This window comes from Sander vitreus, chromosome 11 (genome assembly GCF_031162955.1).
Source record: "Sander vitreus isolate 19-12246 chromosome 11, sanVit1, whole genome shotgun sequence".
Taxonomy (NCBI): domain Eukaryota; kingdom Metazoa; phylum Chordata; class Actinopteri; order Perciformes; family Percidae; genus Sander; species Sander vitreus.
In genome coordinates, this window is record NC_135865.1 from 32,182,994 (window position 1) to 32,209,794 (window position 26,801).

At 42.9% G+C, this 26,801-nt stretch overlaps 2 protein-coding genes across 2 annotated transcripts in view; both read right to left on the minus strand.

Moving 5' to 3' along the window:
* Positions 1-26,801, minus strand: part of ttn.2 (titin, tandem duplicate 2) — a 323,953-nt gene that overhangs the window by 226,348 nt on the left and 70,804 nt on the right. The window contains exons 37-60 of the mRNA XM_078262434.1: positions 17,932-18,210; positions 17,049-17,612; positions 16,544-16,825; positions 16,174-16,452; positions 15,554-15,835; positions 15,159-15,437; positions 14,564-14,851; positions 14,180-14,458; positions 13,787-14,068; positions 11,809-12,087; positions 10,800-11,078; positions 9,346-9,624; positions 8,962-9,249; positions 8,575-8,853; positions 7,806-8,087; positions 7,123-7,401; positions 6,280-6,558; positions 5,890-6,168; positions 5,508-5,795; positions 5,142-5,420; positions 4,511-4,792; positions 2,012-2,290; positions 1,637-1,918; positions 1,253-1,531 (exon numbers count right to left, since the gene is read on the minus strand). Coding sequence (XP_078118560.1) covers positions 1,253-1,531; positions 1,637-1,918; positions 2,012-2,290; positions 4,511-4,792; positions 5,142-5,420; positions 5,508-5,795; positions 5,890-6,168; positions 6,280-6,558; positions 7,123-7,401; positions 7,806-8,087; positions 8,575-8,853; positions 8,962-9,249; positions 9,346-9,624; positions 10,800-11,078; positions 11,809-12,087; positions 13,787-14,068; positions 14,180-14,458; positions 14,564-14,851; positions 15,159-15,437; positions 15,554-15,835; positions 16,174-16,452; positions 16,544-16,825; positions 17,049-17,612; positions 17,932-18,210 — 7,026 coding nt within the window. The remainder of the gene's footprint in view (positions 1-1,252; positions 1,532-1,636; positions 1,919-2,011; positions 2,291-4,510; positions 4,793-5,141; positions 5,421-5,507; positions 5,796-5,889; positions 6,169-6,279; positions 6,559-7,122; positions 7,402-7,805; positions 8,088-8,574; positions 8,854-8,961; positions 9,250-9,345; positions 9,625-10,799; positions 11,079-11,808; positions 12,088-13,786; positions 14,069-14,179; positions 14,459-14,563; positions 14,852-15,158; positions 15,438-15,553; positions 15,836-16,173; positions 16,453-16,543; positions 16,826-17,048; positions 17,613-17,931; positions 18,211-26,801) is intronic.
* LOC144525790 (titin-like) lies at positions 18,413-23,415 on the minus strand. Its single transcript, XM_078262855.1, has 4 exons — positions 23,373-23,415; positions 22,328-23,151; positions 19,333-22,252; positions 18,413-18,417 (listed from the first exon to the last, which is right to left on the minus strand). Exons 1-4 carry the CDS (start codon positions 23,413-23,415, stop codon positions 18,413-18,415), a joined length of 3,792 nt encoding a protein of 1,263 aa, XP_078118981.1.

Consider the following 26,801-nt stretch of genomic DNA (forward strand, 5'->3'; position numbering starts at 1 on the left):
AAAATGTTTTTCAGTTACGAGGCTTTAGTTACTTCTACTGTCTTTTTTTCTAAGTTTTTGACACTTTTTTTCGAAGTTTGGCCCTAGTGTTGCCTTCCTTCTTTCTTTCTTTTTCAAAGTTTTTATTATTATTTTTGACCTATTCTTGCTTTACTTCCTTCTTTCTAACATTTTGTTTTGTCTCCTTTTTCCATCATCATTTAAATGTTTTCCAGGTACAAGGCTGTTGTTTAGTAAATCTATCGCTGACTATCACTGTATTTTCTACAAAAAATGATTTACGCTGGTTAAGGGGTACATGGCTTAAAAACACTGTTCAAAGTGTGTGTGTGTACATTATTGAAAAAAAGCTTGAGAACCACTGGCTTAGGCCATATGGTCAAATTGATTATTATTAAACTGATTATGATTTACCAGTATTTGTAATGTGACAACAATAACTTATTAAGCCACACGTTAGGACCGTTTAGCTGTCTGCATTTTAACCGTGTTTAATCCAGCTGCTAGCTAACGGTAGGCTGACGTAACCTGATGCTAAGTGTATTATGTTAACTAGCGTAATGTGCAGCGATGCTTGACCAGCTGCCACTTTGCTCGTTTGAAAGCCATGATGCCTCTCTCTCTCTCATGGGGGGGCCAAATTCTCTGGGCGGGCAAAGCAGAGAAAGAGGAGGTAACCTTTCCCCTTATGACGTCATAAAGGGAAGATTCCTGATTGGTCCATCTGAGCTTTCATTTCCTCAAAGGCAGAGCAGGATACCCAGGGCTCGGTTTACACCTATCACCATTTCTAGCCACTGGGGGGCCATAGGCAGGCTGGGGGGACTCATATTAATGTTAAAAAACCTCATAAAGGGACATTTTCATGCCATGGGTTTTGGTTTAATTTATTTCTATAAGTTATTGTGCAGTTACTTGAGTTGAAGTAATATTTAACATTTGAGAACTTGGCTTCTGTTACACTTAATGAGTATTTTTGTGTTTATTGTTATATGTGGCACCCCTAAAATCGCGTTGCGCCCCAGCCAAGTCAAGTCATAATAGTCAAAATGTTCTAGAACTGCCAGCGTTTGTAGAAATCTATGTTTATATTTCTCAAAGTAAGCTATACAAAAGATAGATAGAAAGAAGATATTGACAGTCATTTTGATATTGGTACCAAATCTCAGGTATCTTATTGGCACTAACTTGAGGAATGTTAAACAGTACCCAGCCCTAGTCATTAAACTCCAAGTAGGAAGAAGACACCAACCTAAAACAGTGAGATTAATTTTACTCAGGTCCTTCCCGACCTCATTCATAACCTCAAACGTATATTCTCCAGAGTCCACTTTCTCCGCAGAGAGAACATTCAGGCTGGAAATCATCTGAGAAAATGAGATTTTGTATTTCCTCCCGGAGGCCAGCTCGACGCCATCCTTGAACCACTTTGGTATGAGCGCCGGGGTTCCACACACTTTGACTTCCAGGGCAGCCATATCGCCGGCTGTCACGCTCAGAGCATCGGGCTTGTCCACTATCTTAGCGGGTTCTGGAAGCAACAGAGAAGAAGCAGAACATGTTCTTAATCAAACCTGCAGGAGGAAGGATGCGGAAAAAAACTGCATGAGAAAGAGAGAATTATATGATTACAAACCTAGAACAGTCAAGTTAGCGAAACACTCCACACTCCCAGCATCGTTTCTGAGTTGGCAGGTGTATTTGCCTGCCGTGGTTGCATCAGCCTTAAAGACTTTAAGAGCGACCATGTTGTTCTCAAAGGTGATTTTCCTGTTGTCACCGTCCCTGAGAATGTGATCCTTGTCTTGAACCCAGGACACAGTAATGGGTTCAGAGCCTTTAACAGTGGCTACAAGGGTCACCTCCTCTCCCAGTATCACTGTCATGTTTGACAGTTTCTTCACAAACGACGGCGGCTCTGAGGGGAGGAGAAAAACTCAAAGTCAGCAAGGTGACAATACTTATCTAATAGTTATGATTTTAATTTGAGACTATCGCAATTTCTACTGACCTCTGAGTTTAACTGATGTCTGGCAGGTGTCACTTCCTACACTGTTTGACACTTTACACTCGTATTCGCCGGCATCCGAGGGCTCTATCCCAATGATATGCAGCGTAGCCGAGCTGCCCTCGCTCACCATCTTAAACTTCCTGCTCTCCATCAGAGGTTTCCTGTCTTTGAACCAGGTGATCTGGAACGGAGCTGTACCGCTCATCTCGCAGTACAGACTCACGTCCTTACCCTTCAGCCCTTCAACGGGCTGAGGTACTCTGACAAAAGATGGTGGGTCTACAGAAAGATCAGGAAACTGTTAAAGAGGCATACACGGGAAAATAATCCATGACGAAATCTTAAAGCTGAAACCTGTAACATTTGTGTGTTGTTGCCCTCTGCAGTAGCAAAAGCCCCACAGCTAAGATGGCGGGCTGTTATGGAAGTTTTTGTAAAAGGGGAAGATGTTGGAACTACAGACAAGATGGCAGAACTGCGTGACTAAAGTCTACATGGCGGAATATTTTGAAAAGATAAGATGGGATCGTAATTTTGGGAAGTCTATGGAATTACGTCTGAGAAAGCTACATGTGTGGGCAAAATGTGTGTTTTTGTGGGAGGTTGTTGGGACTACAGCTGGGTTTTAGTTATAAATATTTGTCTAAACTACACTTAAAATGGTGGCGTTGCTGTTAAAGATGATTTGAACTACAGCTAAGTTGCTGTGAAAAGTTGTTGGTAGTTCAGTCGAGGCTGCTGAGAAAATGCGTAAGTTGTGAAACTGTTGAAATTACAGCAACGACGGCAGAATTGATGTGGAATTGGTTGGGACCATAGTTCAGATGGCAGACTTGTGAGTGATCAAATGTTAAAATGATTGGGGTAGGTTGTTGTAGCTAAAATAAAAGTGTTGTAAGAATTTGTTGGAACTACAACTAGGATGTCAGAGTTGTGTAAGTGCACTGGGATGAGCTGTGATGGCGGAGTTCTTGTGGAAGGACCATTGGATTACAACTAAAAAAGAAGACTTGGATATGATGGCAGATTTTGGAACTACAGCCCAAATAGCAAACGTATAGATGGTCGATGGAACTACAGCTTACATGGTGGAGTTGTTGTGGGAATTGGCAGAATTTTGGGAAAAGATGCTGGAACTACAATCCAAATGGAGTCGTGGAAGTGCCCTGAAACTACAGGTGACAAGACAAAGCTGTTGTGGAAGGACGTTGGAGCTACAGCTAAAAGGTAAGATTGTGGAATTTCTTGGAACTATAACAGCAGATTTTTTTTGTGAAAAGGATGTTGGAACTACAGCTAAAATGCCAAACTTAAACTGTAAATGTTCAATGGAGCTAAAACTATCATGAGCCGCTTTCCGACCGGAGGAATTTTTGCAGTTCCTAGAACATAACGTTCCTCGAACCCTTTTTTTCTGATGTTCCGACTGGACCAATTTGGGGATTATTAAGTTCCTCTGCTTCCTGTAGTTCCTGTAACTCGTTCAGCTCCTACTTCAGGGCAGGGTCTTTTCCCTGTACTCATATTTAAATCCTAAAATCTCAGTCTGTTTAGCGATATTGCACTATTCCTTCCCTCTCTTTTGTATATTTTTTGTAGAATTGTAAATTCTATTGTTGGCCACTTGGCCAGTGCAAATGCAAATGGAAAAAAAGTTGTTTTGGAAGGATGATGGAGCTAAAAGGACAGGACAAGACACTATTTAAATGTGGAATGTTGTTGGAACTACAGCTAAAATGGCTCAGGTATTGTAAACAATGGTGTATCCAGCTGTTTATAGACTGTAAATGTCACATCATGTACTGTATGTCCGTGAAGGTTGTCATTCATCCAGGTCATGTGAGTTCTCTGTGATAAGCAAAGGCAACTGGACTTGCTAGAATTTCTTGAAGACATTCCACCTTTCATCCAAGAGACTTCTTTAGATCTGACTGACTCGTGGGGAGACCCAGGCATTAAACCTCTGGTGGGTTGTGTCACCTGAGGGTCGTTAGTCACATGAGGCTTGTTAGTCACATGGGAGTCATAGGAGGTCGTAGAGAGTCGTTAGGAGCCGTTGGAAGTTGTTGGGAGTCACATGGGAGTCATTAGCACCACTAGTCAGTCAGATCTGAAGAAGTCTCTTGGATGAGAGGCAAAACGTCTTAAAGAAATTCTAGCAAGTCGAGTTGCCTTTGCTTATCACAGGGAACAAGGTCCCAGCATGTTTTCATTTGCATTGCCCAAACAGAGGGCCAACCCAAGGAGCTGATGAACATTTCTCAATAGCAGAACAACATAACGAACGAGTGTTGAACCAAGTTGCCAGCCTAAGCGGTCGACAATACTCCACCATATAGGATGTATATATATAAAAGGCTTGTAAAAATGTTACGTATTTCAGCTTTAAGCAATACAAAAACAACTCTAACTAAAACGTCAACCTCACACTGAAGAGCCAGTGCATCAGAAAATCAGACCATGAATAATGAATGATTAGGAAGTCAGTGAGAGGCTGACCTTTAACGGTAAGTGTGGTGCTACAGCTGACACTGCCAGCATCATTCTGAGCTTCACAGGTGTAAACGCCATCATCATCAAAGCTGGTGTGGAGCAGTTCCAGGACTGCTACTGAATCAACAAATGATGTCCTGTAGTTGCCCCCATCTGTGACCTTGGTGTCGTGTTTGTACCAGGTCATTTTCAGAGGGACTGTGCCACTCACTTTGCACTCCAGGCGGAGTGACTCACCCTGCTTCACAAACTTAGTGGCAGGGAGTTTCAGCAGAAACTCAGGTGGTTCTGGAAAGCCAAAATACAGACATATTAGCTACTGGAAGATGTAGGGACTTTTAAACTAGATTGTTACAACAATTACATGAAGTGAGCAAATGAGATAAACTGAGTAGATGAGCTGACAATGATAGGTTAACAGCAGAGACGGGATGGTTGTGGAAAAAGCAAGTGCATCACAAAGGCAACAAACAGTTCTTGATGAGAAGCTGCAGCAGTGTAGAAGCTTATAAAAGAGTAACAATGAAAGTGCGGCGAAAGCTGGGAAAATGTGACAAAATCACTTGTTTTAACCAGCGATGCATATGTGAGATGAATACAGCCACGCAAGAGTTGATATAAAAGATGCAAGTCGAACCTTTGACTGTCAAGTCTGCACTACAGCGTACCGAGCCAGCATCGTTACTGACTTGGCAAGAGTAAACTCCACTCTGGGTGACACCCACTGAATAGAGCTCTAAGAAGCAACACTGTCCCTCCAGCCCTGTGAAACAAGTGGGCCCGGTCATGAGCTCGGTTTTGTCCTTGAACCATTTGACCGTGAAGGGTGGCGTTCCCTTAAATGTGCCTTTGAAGCGAACAGTGCCATTGGGTAGAGCCGCCTGGGACTCAGGCAGCGTCACAAAGCTGGGAGGCTCTGAAGAACAAGACGGACCATGTTAAAGAGGTACTCACCTTTGGTTTAGGATGGCACAAACAATCACGTTGGAAAGCACTGTCTAACCTTTAACCGTGAGGGATCCACTGCAGTCGCAACTTCCTGCTGCGTTGGTCAGTTTGCAAGAGTAGGAGCCTGCGTCAGATCTCTCCAGCTGTTCGATTTCGATGGACACATTATTGTCCTGCTGAATGAGTTTGTGTTTTACACCACTAGAGATTTTGGTCCCGTCTTTCTGCCATTCCACAGAGATGGGGAGGGAACCAGATATTTTGCAACATATCTGAACAAAGGAGCCCAATATCTCTTGCATGTCTACCAGGGATTTGATGAAGCTTGGGGCAATTACTTGTTCTGTTACCAAAGGAATCATAAGAAAGTAATTAGACTTTATTCAACGTCACCGCGTCCCTATGTACCACAGGAGTTTTACATTTTTCACACCAACCTAGTACGATCACTTTGACTTTGCAGGTGCAGCTACTGATGTGGTTTGCCACCTCAAAGACATACTCTCCTTCATCCTCCTTCTGAGAGGACTGAACTTTTAGGCTGCTGATATTATTCTCAAAGATCAGCTTGTGCTGCCTGATGGACTGAAGCTCCCTGCCATCTTTCATCCATTTCACTTTGAGCTCAGGGGAGCCCGTTACCTTACAGTCCAGACTGACTGGATCTCCGACTGTAACCTTTATCACTTCTGGTTTCTCTGTGATCTGAGGAGGCTCTACAATGCAAAGTAAAAAATGCATAGAGTTTCATACAAAGTTAGGAACCATTGAAAGACCGTGGACCATGGAAAGATTTGATAGCCATGATTAGTTAAACACAGGTATACCTTGCACCGTTAGCGTGGCAAAGCACTTATCCTGCCCAGCCTCGTTTGACACCTGGCAGGTGTATTTCCCGTTGTGTATCACCTCGCAGGCAGGAATCCTGAGAGAGGCCACATTGTTTTCAAATGTTCTCTCAATCTTTGTATCCTCCAAAATCCAGTTCTCATCTTTTTGCCATTGTACAGAGAGAGTGGGAGAACCCTTGACAACACACTGAAACTCTGCCATTTTACCCAGAACAGTGGCAGCGTTCTCAATCCTCTTGGCAAATGTTGGTGGTTCTAGCAGAGGAAACCAGTGAAATGTTAAAGTAAACTTCCAGTTTTTACCTCAAAATATAAAAAAATGTGGATTTGTAACAGTGGAGATCCATTTATGCGACACGACTGAAGCGCGGTGTCGTGACATCATACATCCATGGTTGATGCTCCAAGCCCTTGACCGGCAGCTGATTGGACGAACGCGTCACGTGGGTCTGGCTACTCCTGAATTTCAAAATGACCGTCATGGCAGATTGTTGAGAATACGATCTAGTATTTTACAAAAATAGTTCACCGAAACGTGTTACTGAAAACATTTTAAGCGAGAAATAGGCCATGCAGTTGCTGAATCTGTCTTCATTTCAGTTCGACAAAGGTTAGTTTGAAAGATTTTCGTCTACTTCTATTGGATACCCGCGTCGCGTTCAACGGATGGGCATCGGCCAGCTTTTTTGATGCGGAGCGTCGCCTTCTGCAGGCACGTTGAAGTCGCTTGACGTCACCCATAGGAATAAAGTGGAGCGCGGTGCAACAGAAGCGTCGCACAGCCAGGTGGATCTGCACTGTTATTCTCATCAGACCAACCTTTGAGGTTTAGCGTAGTCTTACAAGTACAGCTTCCCACCTCATTGGCAACCGTACACTGGTATTCACCGACATCTACAGTGTCACATTTGTGCACCTCTAGACCCACAGCGTCACTCATCTGGGAGAAGCCATGTTTAGCACTGGGTTTGATCTCCTTTGCATCTTTGTGCCATGTTATTTCAAACGGACCAGTCCCAGCAACCTGACACTCAAAACAAGCAGTGGAGCCCTTCACAACATCAGATGGAGCCAGCTCTCTAATAAATGATGGCAGTTCTGAGATGAGAGAAAGCAAACTGTCATCTATCTACCTTTTTCTCTTGAGCTCATTCTTTTCTAAAAAAAATATATGCCACAGACTATCAGTATTTTCTCAGCTACATAAAAGATGCCGTTTTTATAAAATAGTGATTCTCAGTATGAAATTATCTTTTTGTTTTAGAAACTGGAATCAATGCCAATACAGTACTATAGTCATCTGAATAAAGGCTTTTTAACGTTTTACAAATAAAGGGTGCTTTTCTTCTTTTTCGAACTTCAATGCCAGTACAGTTATTTTAAGCATAATGTAAAATAATCTAGGAAAGACGGTCTCTACAGTCTTTGGGGAACCTCTGCCTACCATTGACTATTCTTAAAACTCCTGCACAATGAGCACCATGTCTTCTGACACAACTAACCTTTGACCTTGAGCTCCGTGCTGCAGCTCTCACTGCCAGCCTCATTGCGAGCCTCGCAGTAGTAAAGCCCACTGTCTTTAATATCAGCTCCACAGACTTCCAGAGTGGCCACAGAGTTAACAAAGGCCATCTTGTACCGATAGCTGGGGCTGATCTCAGAGCCTTCCCTGAACCAGTAGATGTCTATCTCAGGTGTGCCGGTCACCTGGCACTCAAACATTTTATTCTGACCGGGACGGACCACGGACACACGAGCCGGGGTTCGTGTGAACTTAGGGGGCTCTAAGGAACAAAATAAAACAACAGATGTAAGCATCAGATAAGACGATGGGGGGAAAACTCTGATCTCTGTAAAGTTGACAATGTACAGTATATGTTTCCATCCAAATGTTGCTCAAAGTTTAAGCAATCAAAGATTCCATCAGTTGATAGTTCATTGTTTGACTAACTTTTCCAACTCAGCAAAGCGTGAAACCTCTTTGCAATATTTAGACTTTGTGGAATTCCTTCCTTAACCCCTCCAGCACCATTTTCTGACTGAATTGTTTTTCCTATATAAATAAAAAAAAATCCTTTTTCTTTTGCAAGTGATTTGAGCACTTGATGGCGAAAGCAGTGGGAAGTCAAGTTTTTGATTAACTTTTAATTGTATACTCCATCACAAAGTGGAGGGTCAGCATTAAGGCAACAGATTGGAATTCAAAATGTCCATAAGAACAGATGGATGGAGACATGTTTACTGACTCAGTTTGACATAAAGAATGATAACCTTTGACAAAGAGTGTTGCCTGGCATGAAGTGGAGCCCACATCGTTCTGTATTTCACAGACATAGTCTCCAGAATCTGAGGTTTTGGCAAAGAAAAGCTCCAGTGAGCTTGAGGTGTTGTCTTTGATAACAGAGCAGTCGGCACTGGATGATATCTCCTTCTTGTTTTTAAACCACTTGATGGTCAGTGGTGGCGTGCCAGAGACCAGAACGTTAAACTGGACTTTTGAGCCAGGCAAAACATTCATGGATTCAGGCTTTTCAAGAATCCATGGTGGTTCTGGAAGAGAAACAAAAATGAAGTAATGCTTCTGAAACCTGCATATGGCAAATATCCTTTTAGCTGTGCAACTACAGTTTGATTAGACTCATCAACTTGTGCTCAAACCTTTGACAAACAGGATCCCAGAGCACTGGACAGATCCCGCTTTGTTTTTAGCCATGCAGGTATAGCTGCCGCTATCTTTACTGCCAAGATTTGAGATTTCCAGAAAAGCAACATTTTCAAAGAATGTGCATTTGTGTTTCTCATCAGTCTGGATTTCTTTCTCATCTCTGTACCATTGTATGGTTATCGGCAGTGAGCCGGAGACAAGACACTCCAGATGAGCAAACGATCCTTTGATACCTTCCGTCTTTTTTAGTTTTCTTGTAAAAGACGGTGGAATTATTTGATCTGAATTAGATAGAAGAAAAAAGAGGTGAGAAGAAACGTTCAAAGTAAGAAGTAACTAAACAAAAGTTGTTTCTAGGTTACACACTAAGAACTGACCGAGAATGGTGAGTGTAGCCTCGCAAGAACTTTGGCCGGCATCATTTGAAACCTCGAAAGTGTAGTCACTACTGTCACTTTTCTCAGTTTTGATAATCTTGAGCACAGAGCTGGTGTCTGTGCCGTGTATTTTATATCTCTGGCCTGAGGTCAGCTCCTTGCCGGCCTTTAGCCATCTGGCCTTGAGGGGTTTTGTGCCCAAGAACCGAGCCTCCAGCGTGGCCGGATCCCCCTGAGTCACACTGACAGACTTGGCTTCCTCTGTGACCTTAGCGGGCTCTGACACGTCAAACAAAAGAGTCAGAAAAGAATCCAAAAAACATGATTTACTACAATTCAGTGTCGGACTAAGAACTAAAGTGAATAACAGACTAGAGACTTTTCAAGATGCATTTGGTCCTCATCAACTCATAAGGTCATGAAATGATCATGTGACAGTTATTTTTATTTGATTGATTTTGTTTTATTTGATAATCGATTAATCGTTAAAGTAATATTTCATACAAAAATGGCAGAAAATGCCGTTTCCCTTCCCTCAAATATGAAGGTTTCTTGCTTTTATCTGTTTTGTATCATATTAAACTTAATGGGTCCTATTTTAACGATCTGAGCGCACGGCGTGAAGCGCCTGGCGCAGGTGTGTTTAGGGCGTGTACGAATCCACTTTTGCTAGTTTGACGGCAGTAAAAAGGGTCCATGTGCCGGGCGCATGGTTCAAAAGGGATGCACCTGAACACACCTCCCTGTAAGACCAGTACACCCATGGGCCAGAGATGGGCGCAGGTGCATTTGCTATTTAAGCAACACGGGCGTTGGACGGTAAACTGACAACTGCTTCGATCTTAAACTAGCAAAGACACTTGGGTCGGGCTTTATGCTGCGCTGCGCCGGGTGCAAGATAGGAGCCCAATATCTTTGGCATTTGGACGAAACAAGTTAGGGGTGAGACTTATTATTTTGATTGTGGATTATTTTCTGGATTAATGGATTAGTTGTTTGGTCTCTAAAATGTGGATCAGAGTTTCCCAAAGCCCAAGATGTCGTCCTCAAATGTCTTGTTTTGTCCACAACTCAAAGATGATTCAGTTTCCTGTCCCAGAGGAGAGAAGAAACTAGAAAACCTATTCACATTTAACAAACTGACATCAGAGAAGTTTAACTTTTTTTTACTATTTTAATATAATAGTTGACAACTAATCGATTAATCGTTGAGGCTCTAGCTTTATAACACGTATGTTAGATGGAGAGAAGTGACAACTCTGTCAATCAAGTGTTCACAATTTGTTAACTTGCGTCAGTTTACAACTGGGATTTGACACTTAGTGTGGTTGGCCATTTGAGGAAAACTTCCTGCTAGTAAACTTATAAATGTGTGACTTAATGAGTTGACAAGGATATACCTGAACGCACCATTGGAAAGTTTCAAATTGGAGTTCTTGAGTATGTTAACCAACCTTTGACTGTCAACACAGCAGAGCATGTCTGGCTCCCGGCCTGATTCTGCGCCTGGCAAGAGTATTTGCCGCCATGTTTGCTCTGTAAGTTGGTGAAGTGCAGCAGAGCAGTGTTGTTCTCATATGAAATCTGAATGTTTTCAGCCTCTTTGAGCTCGTGGTTATCTTTCGTCCATGACACAGTCATGGGCTCTGAGCCCTTCAGAGTGCACTGCAGAGAAACCTTGCTGCCAACCAACGAACTGAGGTTCTCCAGCTTTTTCACAAATGATGGTGGTTCTACAAGGGAAATGTTTATAATAACATTATTGGCTTCTCTACTGAATATTAGCCTCGCAAAGTCAGACTTCATCCTGCAAGCTCAGTGTTTTCTTTTAGATTTATGTTCAAAAACAATCCACTGAGGATCAGCTGAGCCGGACACAGTTTGGACCAATCAGAGAGGCTTTAGTGTTGAGACTGTGACTGGCTGCTTCTCCAAACTCCTGATCCAGGGTAGTATACTCAATATAAAAGAAACCGGACACAGCAAATGTATTTCTAAACTCAAATAAAAACAGATTTTGTTTCAGAAAAATCTACTAACATTTCTGGAGCAGACACATTTTCTTTTCATAAAGGCAAAAGCCAATGACCACTCAGATTTAGCATTGAATGCTAAACATACATACAACATGCATATAGAAGTATATAACATGTATTACAAGAGAGGGAACCCTCAACCTGTGTTGCTCTTCCTGAGAGAGAACCCTTTTGTCTGTGTAAGGGTATTTTGTGAAATATTTTTTTATACAAATCAAAGGTCTATAGATAGATGGGGATTTTTGTACCGTATAAAAGTTACGTGACTTAATGTTGGTGTATCTGTGAAGCCTACTGAGCTTTGCCAGATCAGAATGAAGCTTTACGAGGCTATATAATATAGGTATGGAGCAGATATTAAATGTGGGTTTTTGAAATGGCAGCAGAAACGTTGATTTAAAGAGAAGTCCATAGTAACTAAACAAACCTTTTAGTGTCACTTGACAATCACAGGAAGCCCTCCCAACTTCATTCTCAACAGTACACTGGTACAAACCAACGTCTCCTGCCTCTACTGCCAGCACCTGCAGGGCTATCAGCTCGTCTTTCACAGTGATCCGGTGTCTCTTGTCATTCCTAATCAGCTTTGTGTTTTTATAAAATGACACAGTGAAAGGGGTGGAGCCAGAAACTTGGCCCTCCAGCATCATCTCAGAACCTTTCACCACATCTTTGGGCTCCAAGCTACGCACGAACAATGGCGACTCTAGAAGAGAACAGCGCAAGTATAACGTAATGATGATGCCAAAAGTCAAAATTAAAAGAATCCACTGGAGTTTTATTGTGATGTTGCAGATGCTTTTTCTGAGTGACTTCTTCAGCTCTAATGACGGTCAAGACATCCTCAGTTTTTACCCTGTAGAGAGGCCACGCCCATTTTAAGCCAAAGATGTCAACAGTGACCCATCCACGTTTTTGAGCAGCTCTGGTTCTGGAAGCGATTTTCCTTATTCAATATTTCCATTGACGTTTCATTAGATGCTTATATAAAGAGTTTTAAGCCTGGAACCAAGCCAACCAGCTACGAGATTTGATTTGCCGCAAAAGAACATTTTGAAAATGGCAAAAAAGGCAAAGGTACAAGACTGTGTACATAAACTGTCATAGACTTCAGTGGTAGCAGCTAGCTGCTGTTCACGGGTTTGAGGGTACGGTAACATTTCCATGGTAACAGTGAGCTCCACCAGTACTAGTACTTCTCCCTGACATCCTGAATAAAACAAGTTTTTTGTAGGGCTGTCAATCAATTACATTTCTAATCGCAATTACTCACATGAGTGTCCTAGTTAACTCACCAATAATCACGTTTAAATAGGGATATTTCTTCAAGTTTTAATGCTCAAGTGGTACGTGAGACTCGACTACTCTGGTAGTAACTCGAGCAACTCTAAGTCTTGCGGAGACAACGATCTGGAAGGGCTTTGAAACTCTATTTGCTATTCAAAAGACCCTTTTCTTTATTAATTTCTGCTCAAGGAGCTTCGTTTCTGCTAGCCCTCCTGTTAAGTGTTAAAGCGAAGATTTGTGGACTGCATGCATGGGAATGAATTACAATAGAAATGTATTTGAATATATTTATAAGTCACTAAGAGGGTCTGAAAAGTTGCTAAATCTAGCAAGAAAGCCACCAAGTTGGCAACACTGTCCACAACATTGCTGCTGCAGCTTCCTGTTTTTCCAAACTACGGAGCCAAATCACCGAACGTGGGTGCGTTATTCGCACGTAGAAAAAATAGTGGCACTTAAAGAAACACCAAAAATTCTTTTGTACCTTAAAATAATGTTTCCAAAATCGTTTCAGTGGTTCATCAACTCAGGGTGAACAGCACTTTCTCTTTGCGGCCCTCTATCGGCTATAACCGCATTATGCAAGTTTGCCAGATTGGGTAGCGGATCTGTAGTTCAAATGAGACATAAAGGACACAATTCTGCATCCAACCTGTAGGGGGACCAAAGAGGAAAAGTGCTTTGGTGTTGCTTTAAAATGATTTGCGTTAACTCATTATTAACGCATTAATTTTGACAGCCCGGGTTTTTTTAAAGACATGGTTGATTTCATACGGATTTTCTGGCTTCTACAGGATCAGAAACTATCGTTTCACAATATCACAGCTCATGGTCAGTCTACCTTGGATGGTTTAGACATTATGGCTGATAAAAATAAGTATTTTTTGGAGAAAATGAACGGGATGTTCACTTCCGGAACCACACTGTTGAGCTCTGTAGTCTCACCAGTGGTTCTCAATTATGTCCTCGTCCACCTGAGGGCGTGAGAAAGGCGTCTTGACAGGATAAATACTGATGATTTGTCATTGGAACCGAAGAAAGGAAAAATGTCTTCAATGTCAAAATAAAAGTCTACCTATTTACCAAAAATGGGATAAAAATAAATGACTGAAACCAACCTTTGACTGTAACTGTGCTGCTGCAGCGGTCACTACCAGCCTCGCTGGACGCCACACAGACATAATCTCCACTATCCTCTACCGCACAGTTGACTATTTCCAGAGATGCCACTAAGTCAATCAAAGACATTGTGTATTTAGGGCCGGAGCTGATCTCCATCTCATCCTTGAACCATTTAAAAGTGATGACGGGGCTGCCCGTCACTTTGCACTCCAGCTTGGCGGAGTCGCCGCTGGTGACGAGCTTAGTCGCCTCAAGCTTCCTCACGAACGCGGGAGGTTCTGAGAGAAGAGGTTAACATTCATTATCAGACAGAAGACATTAGTATCAAAATATATCGACAGCATGACATTTTTTGACGCAGCTAAAGACACAATACTTTAAAAAGGCACCTTTTACAAAGAGGACTGCGGTGCAATCCACCTTCCCAGCATCGTTGGATACTTGGCATGTGTATTTTGCTGAGTCAGTGGGTTTCACAGAGTGAAGCTCCAAAGAGCTTGAAGAGGCATCTTTCTTTATGAAATATGAGCCTCCAGTTATAATTTCTTTTTCCTCTCTGAACCACTTTACAGCTAAAGGAGCTGTTCCAGTGAAGGCTGTTTTGAAGCAAACAGTGGTTCCTGGTATAACATCCTGGTTGTCTGATTTCGCTGTGAACACTGGGGGCTCTGGAGGCCGTAAACAAAACAAACATTGCATTTCACGTTAGCATGAAATCATTCAAGGACTGTACACAACAAAAAGAGGCACAACATAAGCCAAGCATTTATAACCTTTGACATAGAGCGTGCCGCTGGTTTCCTTAAAGCCGGCTGAATTGGTGGCTCTGCATTTGTAAACTCCAGAGTCAGCTTTCTCCAACCGTATAATTCTCAGCGTAGCAGAGCTGTCTTTCAATTCAGGCTGGAATTTGGATCCAGACATGATCTCCTGGTCGTCTTTGAACCAAGCTATGGTCATGGGTTGAGACCCAGACATCTTACAATCCATGGAGACATCATTACCAATGTTTCCATCAACTCTTTTCAGGGACTTGGTGAAAGTTGGAGGCATTATCCGATCTGGTTGTTGAAGAAAAAACATCTCATGCATTAACACAATTTTATATTGTTTTCTAAAAGAATCCCTCGGCACAAATCGAAAAGTAAAAGAGACTCTGCACACTCTGTTTTTACTTACAATTAAATCTATTGCAACGTTTCAGTTAGTAGTAAGTCCCAAAACGTTACCTTAAAGTTAAAAACTATCAAACAACTGTAGATTTTGGAAGTAAGACATTGTGAGCAACTAAGACTGGTCATCATTTCATCATTTGTAAAACAGAAAAAGCATGATCAAATGTTAAAGAAGCAGAAACCAGGAGCTAACCTAAGATTGTGACTGAGCATGTGCACTGGTCTTTCCCAACTTTATTTGACACCTCCATCTTGTACTCCGAGGTGTCTCCTTTTTCTGCCGTGAGAATCTTCATGCTGGCAATATTGTCCTTCAGAGTCATCTTATATTTACGCCCACTGATCATCTCCTTTCCGTCTTTAAACCATTTCACTTTAAGGTCTGGGCTTCCAGAAATTGTGCACTCCAATGTGGCTGAATCGCCTGCAGTCACACTAATCGACTCTGCGGGTTCTACGATTCTGGCAGGTTCTGGGATAAGACAGACCCGTTAGTTATTACAATATAGGAGTTTAGACACAAGAACCTTAAGAACTCAACATAGGAGCTGAAATACAAGCATCTCTGCATCAAAGATGTCAACTGACCTTGCACAGTCAAGGTAGCTTCACATTTTTGTTGGCCAGCCTCATTCTCAGCTTGGCACGAATACTTGCCACCATGGCTGATGGCCACTGTTGTTATCGACAAGCTAGCAACATTGTTCTCAAACACCATCTTGATATTTGGATCGTCATCTCTCAGTGTTTCAGAGTCTTTCATCCATTTAACAGAGATGGGAGCCGAACCCTTAACGGTTCCCTGGAGTTTTACTGTATTTCCCAACACTGCTGTAGCACTCTCAACCCTCTTTGAGAAGGTTGGCGGTTCTACAAAAACAGTCAAAGAGTTAAAAACTTAGTTTAAAGCGTAACTCTCGCCAAAATGCAACCTAGGGTCTTTTTGTGAATGTACCCGAGTCAAACTTTCATTTAAAAGCATAATTAGGACGGAAGCGCCACTTTTAAGATTGACCGTATTTTCGTTTTCGGTCAAATGGCCTTTTGAATGGGAGTTCTAGGGGCGCTACTATGATCGCATCATAATCGCTATTTTTTTTAAAGTTTGACTCGGGTACATTCACAAAAAGACCCTAGGTTGCATTTTGGCGAGAGTTACGCTTTAAAGCTCAAAATTAACCTTAAGTCAATAACGCAGCTTTACTAACCTTTAAGTTTAGCTAGGGCCTTAGTAGAGACTTTCCCCACATCGTTAGATATGACACACTGATAATCTCCAACATCTGCACTTTCAAAGGTCTGGATCTCCAGCCTTGACAAGGAATCCTGTGTGATTATTTTATATTTCTGATCACTGGAGATGGCTTTCTTATTTTTTAACCAGCTGATTTCAAAAGGAGCGGTTCCTGTGATCTCACACTCCAGCTGAGTTGCTGTTCCCTTTACCGCCTCTACTGTCTGCAGCTCCTTTCTAATGGATGGTGGCTCTGGGTGTCAAAAGGGTAAGTATACAGTTAATGCCAAAGTTTTTTTCTGAATTGGACAGTGAGTGTAAAGTAAATGCAAGATGTGACAAACCTTTAACAGCTATAAGGGTGTTGCAGCTCTCGCTGCCGGCATTATTTGACACCTCACAGGTGTAACTCCCACTGTCTGTAACCAGAAGGTTGATTATCTCCAAAGAGGCAACTCCATTCTTGAAAGAGATTTTATATTTGTCTCCATCACCAAGCTCTCTCTCATTCCAAAACCAGTGGATGTGAAGTTCAGGAGATCCTTTAACGGAGCACTGTAAGCGTGCAGCTATACCTTGTTTCCATGTAATCTTAGGTTCCATTTTCTTAACAAAGACAGGGGGCTCTGAAAGGAGTGTTTAGTTCAAAAACACACCAAGATCATTGTCAAAAGAGAGACAGTAAACAAACACAAAATAACCAAGACAAAAAAGTGTGAAATACAAATGCAAAAGGAAAGACAAGAAGATAGCGGAGCATAGTGTTAGTGTCAGCAATAATCCACTTGCTCATTTCAGAGTTATACGTTTTCTTTAAAGCTAACGGAAAGATCATCTTTAGGATCTTACCTTGAACTGTTACCATAGCCTCACAGGATGAACTCCCAGCCTCATTTGTGGCTGTGCAAACATATTTCCCAGAGTCCTTCAGTTTGGACTTGGGTATCTCAACAACAGCCACCTTGTCCTCAAAGGACATTTTACACTCCAAGCTTAGGTGGACTTTTTTGCCATCCCTGGTCCAGGTGACGGTCACACCAGTGTCCTCGTCCACCTGGCACTCCAGCCTCAGAGGGTCATTGACAGCAGCTGACGCTGGCTCAATGGTCTTAACAAAGCTGGGCTTCTTGATTACCTTGAGCTCTGTTGTAAAAGTAGCAGTGCCTACACTGTTGGAGGCCTTGCACAGGTACACTCCCTGGTCTGTCAGCTCAAGACTTTTAATGTGAAGGGAATACTTGTTCTTTTCACATTTCATTACATAGTTCCCTTCGGAGGAGATGGCTATGTTGTCCTTGTGCCAGACAACTTCCATGGGTGAGGATCCAGTGAGTACGCACTGGAGCACAGCTTGTTTGCCCACATATAATGTCATTGGGTCTGGTTGTGATACAAATACCGGTGGGTACAATTCTATGGAGAGCAGGTAGAACATGAAATTGAACAAAGTTTTAAAAAGTAGAAAAAATTACACTATCAAAACATAACCTGTGCAATCTCAACTTGGTGATCGATGTGGGTTTAAACATAAGAAAATATGACCCTCAACATCATCATACCTTGCCAAAACATGACACCAGATCCAATTTATAAACAAATCATCACTTCCACATTGCACCATATTGATTCAGGGAATAAAAACACACTGCAAATATCTATATAATTCTCTCTCTCTCAAACAGACACACATATAAAGCAGGAATAAAAAAATGAGGTCCCACTGGGGTCTTACCGGTGACGATGAGTGAGGCAGTGCAGCTGGCAGTGCCATGCTTGTTTGAAGCCTTGCAGGTGTATTCACTGCTGTCGGCTTTGATTGGGTTCATGAGCTCCAGGGAGGAACTGGTGAGCCGGCTGAGGATCCTATACTTCTCGCTCTGTTTGATCTCAATGCCAGACTTGTACCATTTGAAGGTGACACTCGGAGCTTCCTCAATTTCACATTCGAACTTGGCTTGGCCGCCGATGTTTATCTCCAGAGGTGTGATTTTCTGCCTAAAGACAGGTGGCACTGAGGCACACACAGACAAAAGGGTAAATGTTAGTCATGGAACCTAAGGAACTCTTGTACAACAATGACAGATCAGGAACAAGGTATGGTGAAATGTATGATGGTGGATACAGGAGTGACTGTGGAAGAGAAAAATAGCAAGAACATTAGCCCCATGGTTTAACGAAAAACTGCTATCATTGATTGTACATGGGGCTAGGGTTCAGGCTAAAAGGAAGAGAAACAAAGAGTTTGTGAAAGATGAAGCAATGTCAAGTTGAAGACCTGAAAGCATGCAGAGAGACATTGTGGAGAGAATGGACCTAAAGGAAAGTGACAGACCATGGGTTTAAAACAAAGGAACCTGTTGACACCGACATGCCAAAGTGACCATGGAAAGACCGTGAAAGTTACCTCAAGGCCAGAATCATGACAACCATTTTTCGAGATGCTTATCGACTACAGAGAGTAAAGATAAACTTGCATGGCTGTGACGGTTCTGGCCTTTTGGCAAATATTGACCAATGATGTGGAACAAACAAGACATGGTGAGTTAGTATCATCCAATGACCTGCTAAGGGTGCTCATGCCGAGCTATGAAAATGAATATAGAGACCAACGTGACAAATGCATAATTTCATGTCTTGAATTGTTGATGCTAGATCTCACCCGATACATGTTTCAACGTCAACACACGAGCATACTGCGCAGGCGTCAACACTTGGGCTTCCTGTCCATCATTTCAGCCAAAGACCCACTGTCACGGAGTATAGCCGCACTTTTTTCAAAGAGAATTCACCTATATATGCTTCTAACCCCAAAACTTCACAACTGGACATGTACCAGAAGCAATGACAACCGATGTTCAAACAGCAATGTGATCCAAAATTGGGGAGAAATTATTAACATCAGCAACCAAGAGTGAGTGTAAAAATAAAACACGTTCGTAACGTCTGTTGATGGGAGTTGAAGCCCAAGTGTTGACGCCTGCGCAGTATGCCCGTGTTGACGTTGACACGCATATCTGAGGGATCTAGCATCTACTGTCTTTAATGAACCAATTTACGTGAAAGATTAGTTGTTCTAAGAGGAAGTGGATGAATGAATGAATGAATGATACATTAAATTTTCCTGTTATCAAACCTCTTGAGACCACATTGAGTCTTGAAGATGTTGTAGTCCTGCCAGCTTCATTTTCAGCCTCACAAACATATTCTCCTTGATGCCTCTCCTTGACAACTTTGTTGATAACCAATGTGTATGTGTCGTGGTCTTTGGAACACTTGAACTCTTTGCCAGATTTCACCAATTGCCCGTTGAAAAACCAGTTTACCTTTGTGACATACTTAATGGTGGTGCTAAAGGTTATTTTACTATCCTCATCGATGGATACGTCTTCAAGGGAGGTGACTATTACAGGGTATTCTCTCTGCTCTGGCCGGGAAACTGTGATCTCTTCTTTAAAGAACTCCTCCCTGTGCTCCTTCTGGAAGCTGATATCCACCTGTTCGGTGGGGACAGTTGTGGGAGGCAAGGTAGTGGTAACCATAGCTGCTCCTACATCCCTCTCTCTGCCTTTCACCATAACTGACCTAACCTCCTGCTTTGAAACCTGCACCGACTGCTCAAAAGCCATGTGAGACTCTGTAGAAATTTGTACCTGGGCTGAGATGGACTGTTCCATCTTTGCTGCTTTAGATTCCTGCACCACAACCTGTTGTTCAGCTGCAGCACATTCAACTGCCATTTTAATCTCTGTCTTGAGTGCAGCAGCCTGAGATTTTACCGCAGTGAAATCCACCGCACTCTCTGCCACGCTCACAGTCTCTACCATGGATGACAGCATTTGCTTAGAGTGGGTCGAGGTGACCTGCGCCCTTTGAGGTTTGTCTAACTGCATAGTGCCCGGCTGTTCTGAGGTAAGAACGTGGGCTTCCTGGTACACTATGGATTGGAAAGCTGCCTGGAGTTCAGTCCTTAGGTCAGCTGTCTGAGGGTATTTACCCTCAAAAGCCAGAGTGATCTCCATGGGAGCACCTGTCGTCGTGATTAGGTATGTAAACATGGCTCTCTTAGGCTCTCTTTGAACCTTGACTTCTTGTACTTCTACAGCTTGTAACCTTCCTACGACATCAGCCAGCAACACTGGCTGGTCACTGGCCACAGCAGACTGAAGGGCATCTCTGAGCTGATTACGTATATTTAGACTGAATGGTTTAGGGATCTGAATCACAAACGTCATCTCTTTGGGAAGAGGTGTGGTGTCTTTTGATTCTGATGCCAAAAGGGACAGTTTCGGCTGTTTGGTGACGACGACTTTAGTGGACTCAGATTTGGTAATCAACTGAGAGAGCTCACCCGTCAGCACTCGCTTCTCGTCCATCACTATTGACTGTCTGACTGACTGGCCCTCTTGGATCTGAACAGCAAAGTCCTGTTCTGCTGCCTCTAGAAGGACACTACTCTCAGTGGAGATCTCCTTCTCCTCAATCTGGATTGGCTCGGCGGGAAGTTTTGGCTCTACAGCCATCTGGCAGGTGAATTTATCCACAGCTGTAAGACTCTCAGTGTGACCCTCCTCTAAAGCCAGACTGTCTGCCACACTGGTGACATGCATCACATTTAAGCGATCCTCCTTCTGCACCAAAGCTCGCTGCTGCTTGATGTCAGTGGTAACTGGTGTCTCCTTTGGCAGCTGCATGGGCTGGAAAGAGAGCTGGAGGATGTTTTGAGGCCTGGGCTCAGTTCGAAGCCTAGACTGATGACTGCCAGTGACAGACAAATCCAGCTCTGTGTGATAATCTGCTGTGAGCTCCCGTCTCTCTTCCGAGGTAGCTGCGTGGCTTCTCGTCTTTTCTTGTTTCTGCGCTGCAACCTGCTGGTCAGGCTTCTCAATTAGGAGAATACCCTCTTTGGGTAGCGCCTCCACAGGTTGGGTTGACTGAAGATGCAGAAGTGTACGGGCTTCTTTCTGGGGCTGGATAGTCATGGTGCTAGCCTTGGCCTCAAACTCTGATGTGTCCTCACAAACTACTGTCCTCTGCTCATCCTGGCTAACGCTGTAAAGCAGAGTGGGACTTTTCCTGACTCCTGCCTGCTCCGGTTCTGGTTTCTCACAGGTGAAGCCTTTCTCAGATGGAAGGAGGTCCTGATCTGTGATAACCTGCAGGTGCAACAACTGCTCCCCTTCTACCTGGGACTGAATGGACATTGCACTGTCCAGACTTGGCAGCTGCTGAGTGGGCTCAGCCTGCAACATTTGGTTCTCTTCCGCAGTCAGAGCCACCTTCATCATTTTATCCTTACAGAGATGGGCTGTCTCCTCAACGGGCCTCTGCAAGGAGAACTTAGTCTCCTTGGAAAGAGTCTGTTTGGTCTCGCTGACTGAAGCCAAGACAAGTCGGTGCTGTTCTTTCCCAACTGAAGACTTTACAGCAGAATCTGCTGTTGCTAGTTCAGTTGTGTGGCCCTCTGCAAGCACCCGTTTCTCTGCAGACTGGACTGAGTATAAAATCTTGACACCTTCCTTAACTTTATAACCCTTCTCTTCCTGAGGTTTGGGGATATCCTGAGACTGCTCTTTTAGGAAGGGCAACTGTGACTCGACTTGATGCCCACTGACTAGATGTTTAGGTTCTGAAGTGGGTGTGACTTTAGCAGACTTCCTGTCGGACAGAGGCTCTGTGCTAACCGTAGAAAGTGTGGTGAGCTCCTCGGCAATAGCTGACATCACCATTGACCTCTTTTCTCTAGCTGCCTGAAGCTCAATGACCTCAGGGCTTTGAATGCGATCACAGTGCTGCTCAGTGAGGTCCTGACTCTCTTCAACAGACGACGTGAACGCAGCCACGTGAAGCTGTTTCACAGGAACAGCTGAAACCTGAGGCGGGTGGGTAGGAACCACAGACACCCTCTCCTCCATCTCGTGAGACTGAAGCACTGCTGCCTGGTGGGTCAACTGCTCACGATGAATAGTGGCAGCAGAGATGTCTAGTTCTCTAAGGGAGCCCACTTGCTCACTGGGAATGATCTGCCGGTCTTCAGTGCCAATGGTGTAAACCATCTGATCTGATCTGTCCTGACCTGGGAGGCTGACCTGGTACAAGCGAGACTCTGTTGCTTGTTCTGTCGTCGTTACCTTATAGCCTTTCTTCTGAACCATGGTCACATGCTCCTGTTTGTGAGAAACAGAGGCCGATTCTCTAAACACAACAAGCTCAGCGCTACAAGACGCCTCTCCAAACTGGTTGGAGGCCTTACAAGTATAGAGCCCACTGTCTTCCTGTTTGACACTCTTTATATTAATGACGCCAGATCCATCTGGGTTGGCTATAACGATACAGTTTCTACTGGGCTGGATCTGGAAAGCCCCCTTGAACCACTTTACATCAGGGATTGGATCACCACTGGCTTTGTAATTAAAAGAAACCTCTCCTCCTTCTGAGCACCTCACCGGTTGGATCTGAACTGTAAAAGTTGGGGGTTGACCTGTGACCTTAAACATCTTCTCAACCCATTTCTCTGCCTGGCTAACATCCTGCTTTTTCACTTCGAGGTATGTGGTGCATGTTGTCTGGCCAAATCTGTTGGTGGCGGTGCAAGAGTACTCGCCCTCATACTCAGATGTGACCTGAGTGATAACTAACGTGTACTCCTCCTTTGTCTCTATCAGCTTGTATATGGAGGAGCTCTTAATCACTTTTCCGTTGTGAGACCACTGAACTGTCGGCTTTGGAAGGCCGGACACTTTGACGGTAAACCTGGCTGTTTCCCCACTGGTTACAGCTGCTGGGGCGAGCTGGCTGAGGAAAACTGGCTTTTCTTTTTTCTTCTCTAAAGACGAAGAGTAACGTTTGGGCTCTGGCTTGAGTTCAAGTGTTTTTGTTTTCTGTGGTAACTGGACACCAGTGTAGTAGGTTTCCTCTTGTTCTTCCACAGTGGTGATGGTGGTGCTACAACGCTCTGTTAGGAAAATATTGAGCAAGACCAACACAAAATATATTAACATTGAATTGATAAAGGCAAATATTATGGCTGTTCTTAAACACAGAAATTCTCAAAAAGAAGTCGACTAAAACGGGTTTCATCCTTCTTGCGTTCAGCGTGGTTGGGGCGTTGCGGATGGCGTGCATGGTCGCCCCGAACCGTCTTGTCTTTCATTCAGAGGGGCTCAAAGAACTGACTTTTTCTCTTCTGTAGCCAATCACTGTAACGCGGTGTCCACATTGTTACAATATCTTGGAGGTGCCTGGCCCGGCAATCAGACCCTCCGCTCACAGTCGCCCAGGCTGTGTTTACGTTATATAGCCGTCCAGACAGCCCTGACCGTGCTGAACGCAAGGAGCATGAAACACGTTTAATAGTCATAGGATTTTTGTTCCAATTCTCCCTCTGGAGGAGACTGCTGCAAAATCTCCTAAAATCTGGTGCTCGTCAACAACAAAAACATATTTGTCAATGCTTATTTAGATTTTTCACTTTAAAGTGACAACTATCATATTTCTAATGTATACCGCAAAAAATAAAAACAATAATAGATATAAATGAAATCTTTCAGTTTACAAAGACCCTAGTTACATATTAGTTGACTAGGTCATTAAGAGACGACAGCCGTACTAAAATATGCAAGAAAGAGAGATGAAATGCTTTTAGTTTGAGCTACAAATGACAGAAACATTTCTAGAAAAGACTCCGTTTGTATTTCATCAACCATATCCAAATGTTTACTGGACTTTTACTTGTATGTTGTGTTTATTCTTTACCTTGTCTTTGTCAGCCAGGTTTTCAAATAAAATAATGTATTTTGTAAATGTTTTCAAAAAGCCAAACATTTTCTTTAAAGGTAGTTGCAGTTACAAAGGTGTATTGAAATCTATCTCATAACTAGACATCCAAATTTTGTTTTTCATGCTGTAGAAACATAGCCTGGTTGACCCCAGACCCTTCTCAGCTGTAACTGAGAGGGGGTCTGGGGAAGCTTCATTCACAGCCCATTTCCAAAGGGGCGTCACCAACGGACGCCGCTCAAATGCCTCTGGGTGCAATTGGATAGACCTATCCAGTCGGCAAGACCGCGACAACATCTTTTTTAGATATGAAGACTTCGAGAGTTGTTCTTTGCTCGGTTTTTAACAAAAAGGAAACGTTCAAATCGCTTAAAACAGACGCGACAGCTGATTCGAACGAGCGATGTTACGGATATTCCACAGCAGCAGCCAGCTTTGTTATGTACAAAATCTGCTTCAGGGTCGCTGCGCTATCGTCATCGTGTAGAGCCCGCCTCAACGGTTGTGATTGGCGTAAAGCCCGCCTCAACGGTTGCGATTGGCGTAAAGCCCGCCTCAACGGTTGTGATTGGTGTAGAGCCCGCCTCAACGGTTGTGATTGGTGTAGAGCCCGCCTCAACGGTTGTGATTGGTGTAGAGCCCGCCTCAACGGTTGTGATTGGTGTAGAGCCCGCCTCAACGGTTGTGATTGGTGTAGAGCCCGCCTCAACGGTTGTGATTGGTGTAGAGCCCGCCTCAACGGTTGTGATTGGTGTAGAGCCCGCCTCAACGGTTGTGATTGGTGTAGAGCCCGCCTCAACGGTTGTGATTGGTGCCTTGATTTGGAGAAATAGGAAATGGGCTTAAATGGGCTCTTGGCCAGACGGACTTGCAGAGCAAATCTCAAATTTGCTGGAAGTTCGTCGGCTAGTAAAAACACATAATTGAAGCCTATTGCCTTTTGAAATTTTGAACACATTCCCCCGAACGGATAGATGATTCTTTGACTTTTTCTCAGCTGAAGAAAGTAGTTTGTTTTTCTGGTTATATATCAGAATTATTCAACACCTTTGCTTTTAACTTTACTTATAAATTACAAATTGATCAATTGGCTTAATTACAAAAAAACGGTTTTGTGTTTTTGTCAGAACAGACCTCAGGAAAAGGTCATTATTTGGTATCAGTTCCAAAATCAGGTAATGTATTGGCACTGGTATCAAAATATATCCAATTATCACAAGTCTTACACAACAAAGGTAATTTGTGACACCTGTATTTTGTCTGTAAATGTTACAATTGATAAATGGTGTTAACACTTAAAGAGCAAGCTCAGACTCCAACTTTAAAACATCATATTTTATTATATAAACTCTGAGACAAACTAACATGAAGTCTGTACAAATAAAACTATGAATTTCTCTTTCTATCTACCTTTTTTAAAATGTACTTATACTGGTAAATACCACTCATACACTCCTAAAAAGGACACATATTTACAAGACATCACGACTTATATTTAAAATTTTAAAAAAGTTTCACAGTATTATCCATTTTTAAAATTTTTACTTCTCTATTATGGATTACCATCTTGCTTTAAAATCCTAAAAATATCATTCACACTCAGCAAAAACTCTTAGACACACAAAGAAATCAAAAAAAAAATACTGCAACAATCTATCCAAGTCACACATGCAACAATAAACCGAATCATTTCAAGTAAGCATTATGTGATGCAAAGTAAAACAAATTACTGCTTTTGTTTCTATTTTGTTATTATTCAAACACAGCAGTTCCTTTTTTGTAACCAAACTTCTGCAGTTTAGCACAAAACCCAGCTGACATTCAGAAAACATTTTTTTCGTTGATATTCTTTCTTTCTGCAAGATATCAAAAATATCCAAGTCTGCTTTCTCATTTAATCGCAGTTCTTGAGTTAAATGCACCAGGGATGCCCCGAATCCAGGATTCGGCTGAATATTGGGCTTTTTGACGGGATTGGGTTTCTGCCGAACCTTAGAATTTTTTCCCAGCGAACCGAACCCTATGTTTGCACTACGCTGGTCGACGTAATGACGGCGCCGTTGATTACGGGAAGGTGTTTACGTAGGTGGAGCGTTTGAGAAAGTGAAAATGGAACTGGTGAGCAGAAAAAGTGTTGTTTGGCAGTACTTTCAGTCAAAAGAAGGCCATTCAAGTCCAGCTACATGTTCAATCTGCAATGCTGATTAGTCTGGTGGTGGCGAGGACCCTAAACAATACACAACATCACCGCTGTTACAACATCTGGTATGAAACATCTGGAAGAATACGAGCTGAGCATGAAGGAATCTACAGACAGCAGCCAGAATGCAGCAACTTCAGGTACGGCAAAGGAAGGACAGTCACTGTTTACTTCATTAATGTGTTGACTGTGTTCATGGACTGAGGACGGGACGAGGACTCAGCAGAATCTCAACCAGGGGGTTCAGGACTCAGCCGAAACCCCAAAAATCTGGATTCGGTGCATCCCTAAAATGCACGTTTCTTTTTAACACACCCAGTTTCTACATGGCATGTAGATTTCACTACTAAATATTTGTTATTTCACATTTTAACTCATAATAACTACTGATTTCTGGTCAAACCAACACTATGCAGGGATGTCACCAGGCTGACAAGTTTGCCTGAACCTTTTAAAACAATATTTTTAAGTTTATCCTGATTTATTGATTCTAGTCCCAAGTAAAGGTGGTACTGTACATGCAGTGTATTGAGTTCTCATGTTTAATTTCCTATTATTATTATTATTTTTTTTTAAGATCTGCTTCTTAACTTTGGCTTTGTAGCTTCTCACAAACACTGTCGCTA

Excerpts from the sequence above, each read along its gene's own strand:
- LOC144525790 (XM_078262855.1), bottom strand. The coding sequence starts at position 23,415 with ATGTGGACACCGCGTTACAGTGATTGGCTACAGAAGAGAAAAA. Across the intron at positions 23,152-23,372 it reads TTGGCTACAGAAGAGAAAAA|AGCGTTGTAGCACCACCATC; the intron begins GTCAGTTCTTTG and ends TTTTCCTAACAG. Across the intron at positions 22,253-22,327 it reads TTCAGAAGAAAGGCTATAAG|ATGGTTTACACCATTGGCAC; the intron begins GTAACGACGACA and ends AGATCAGATCAG.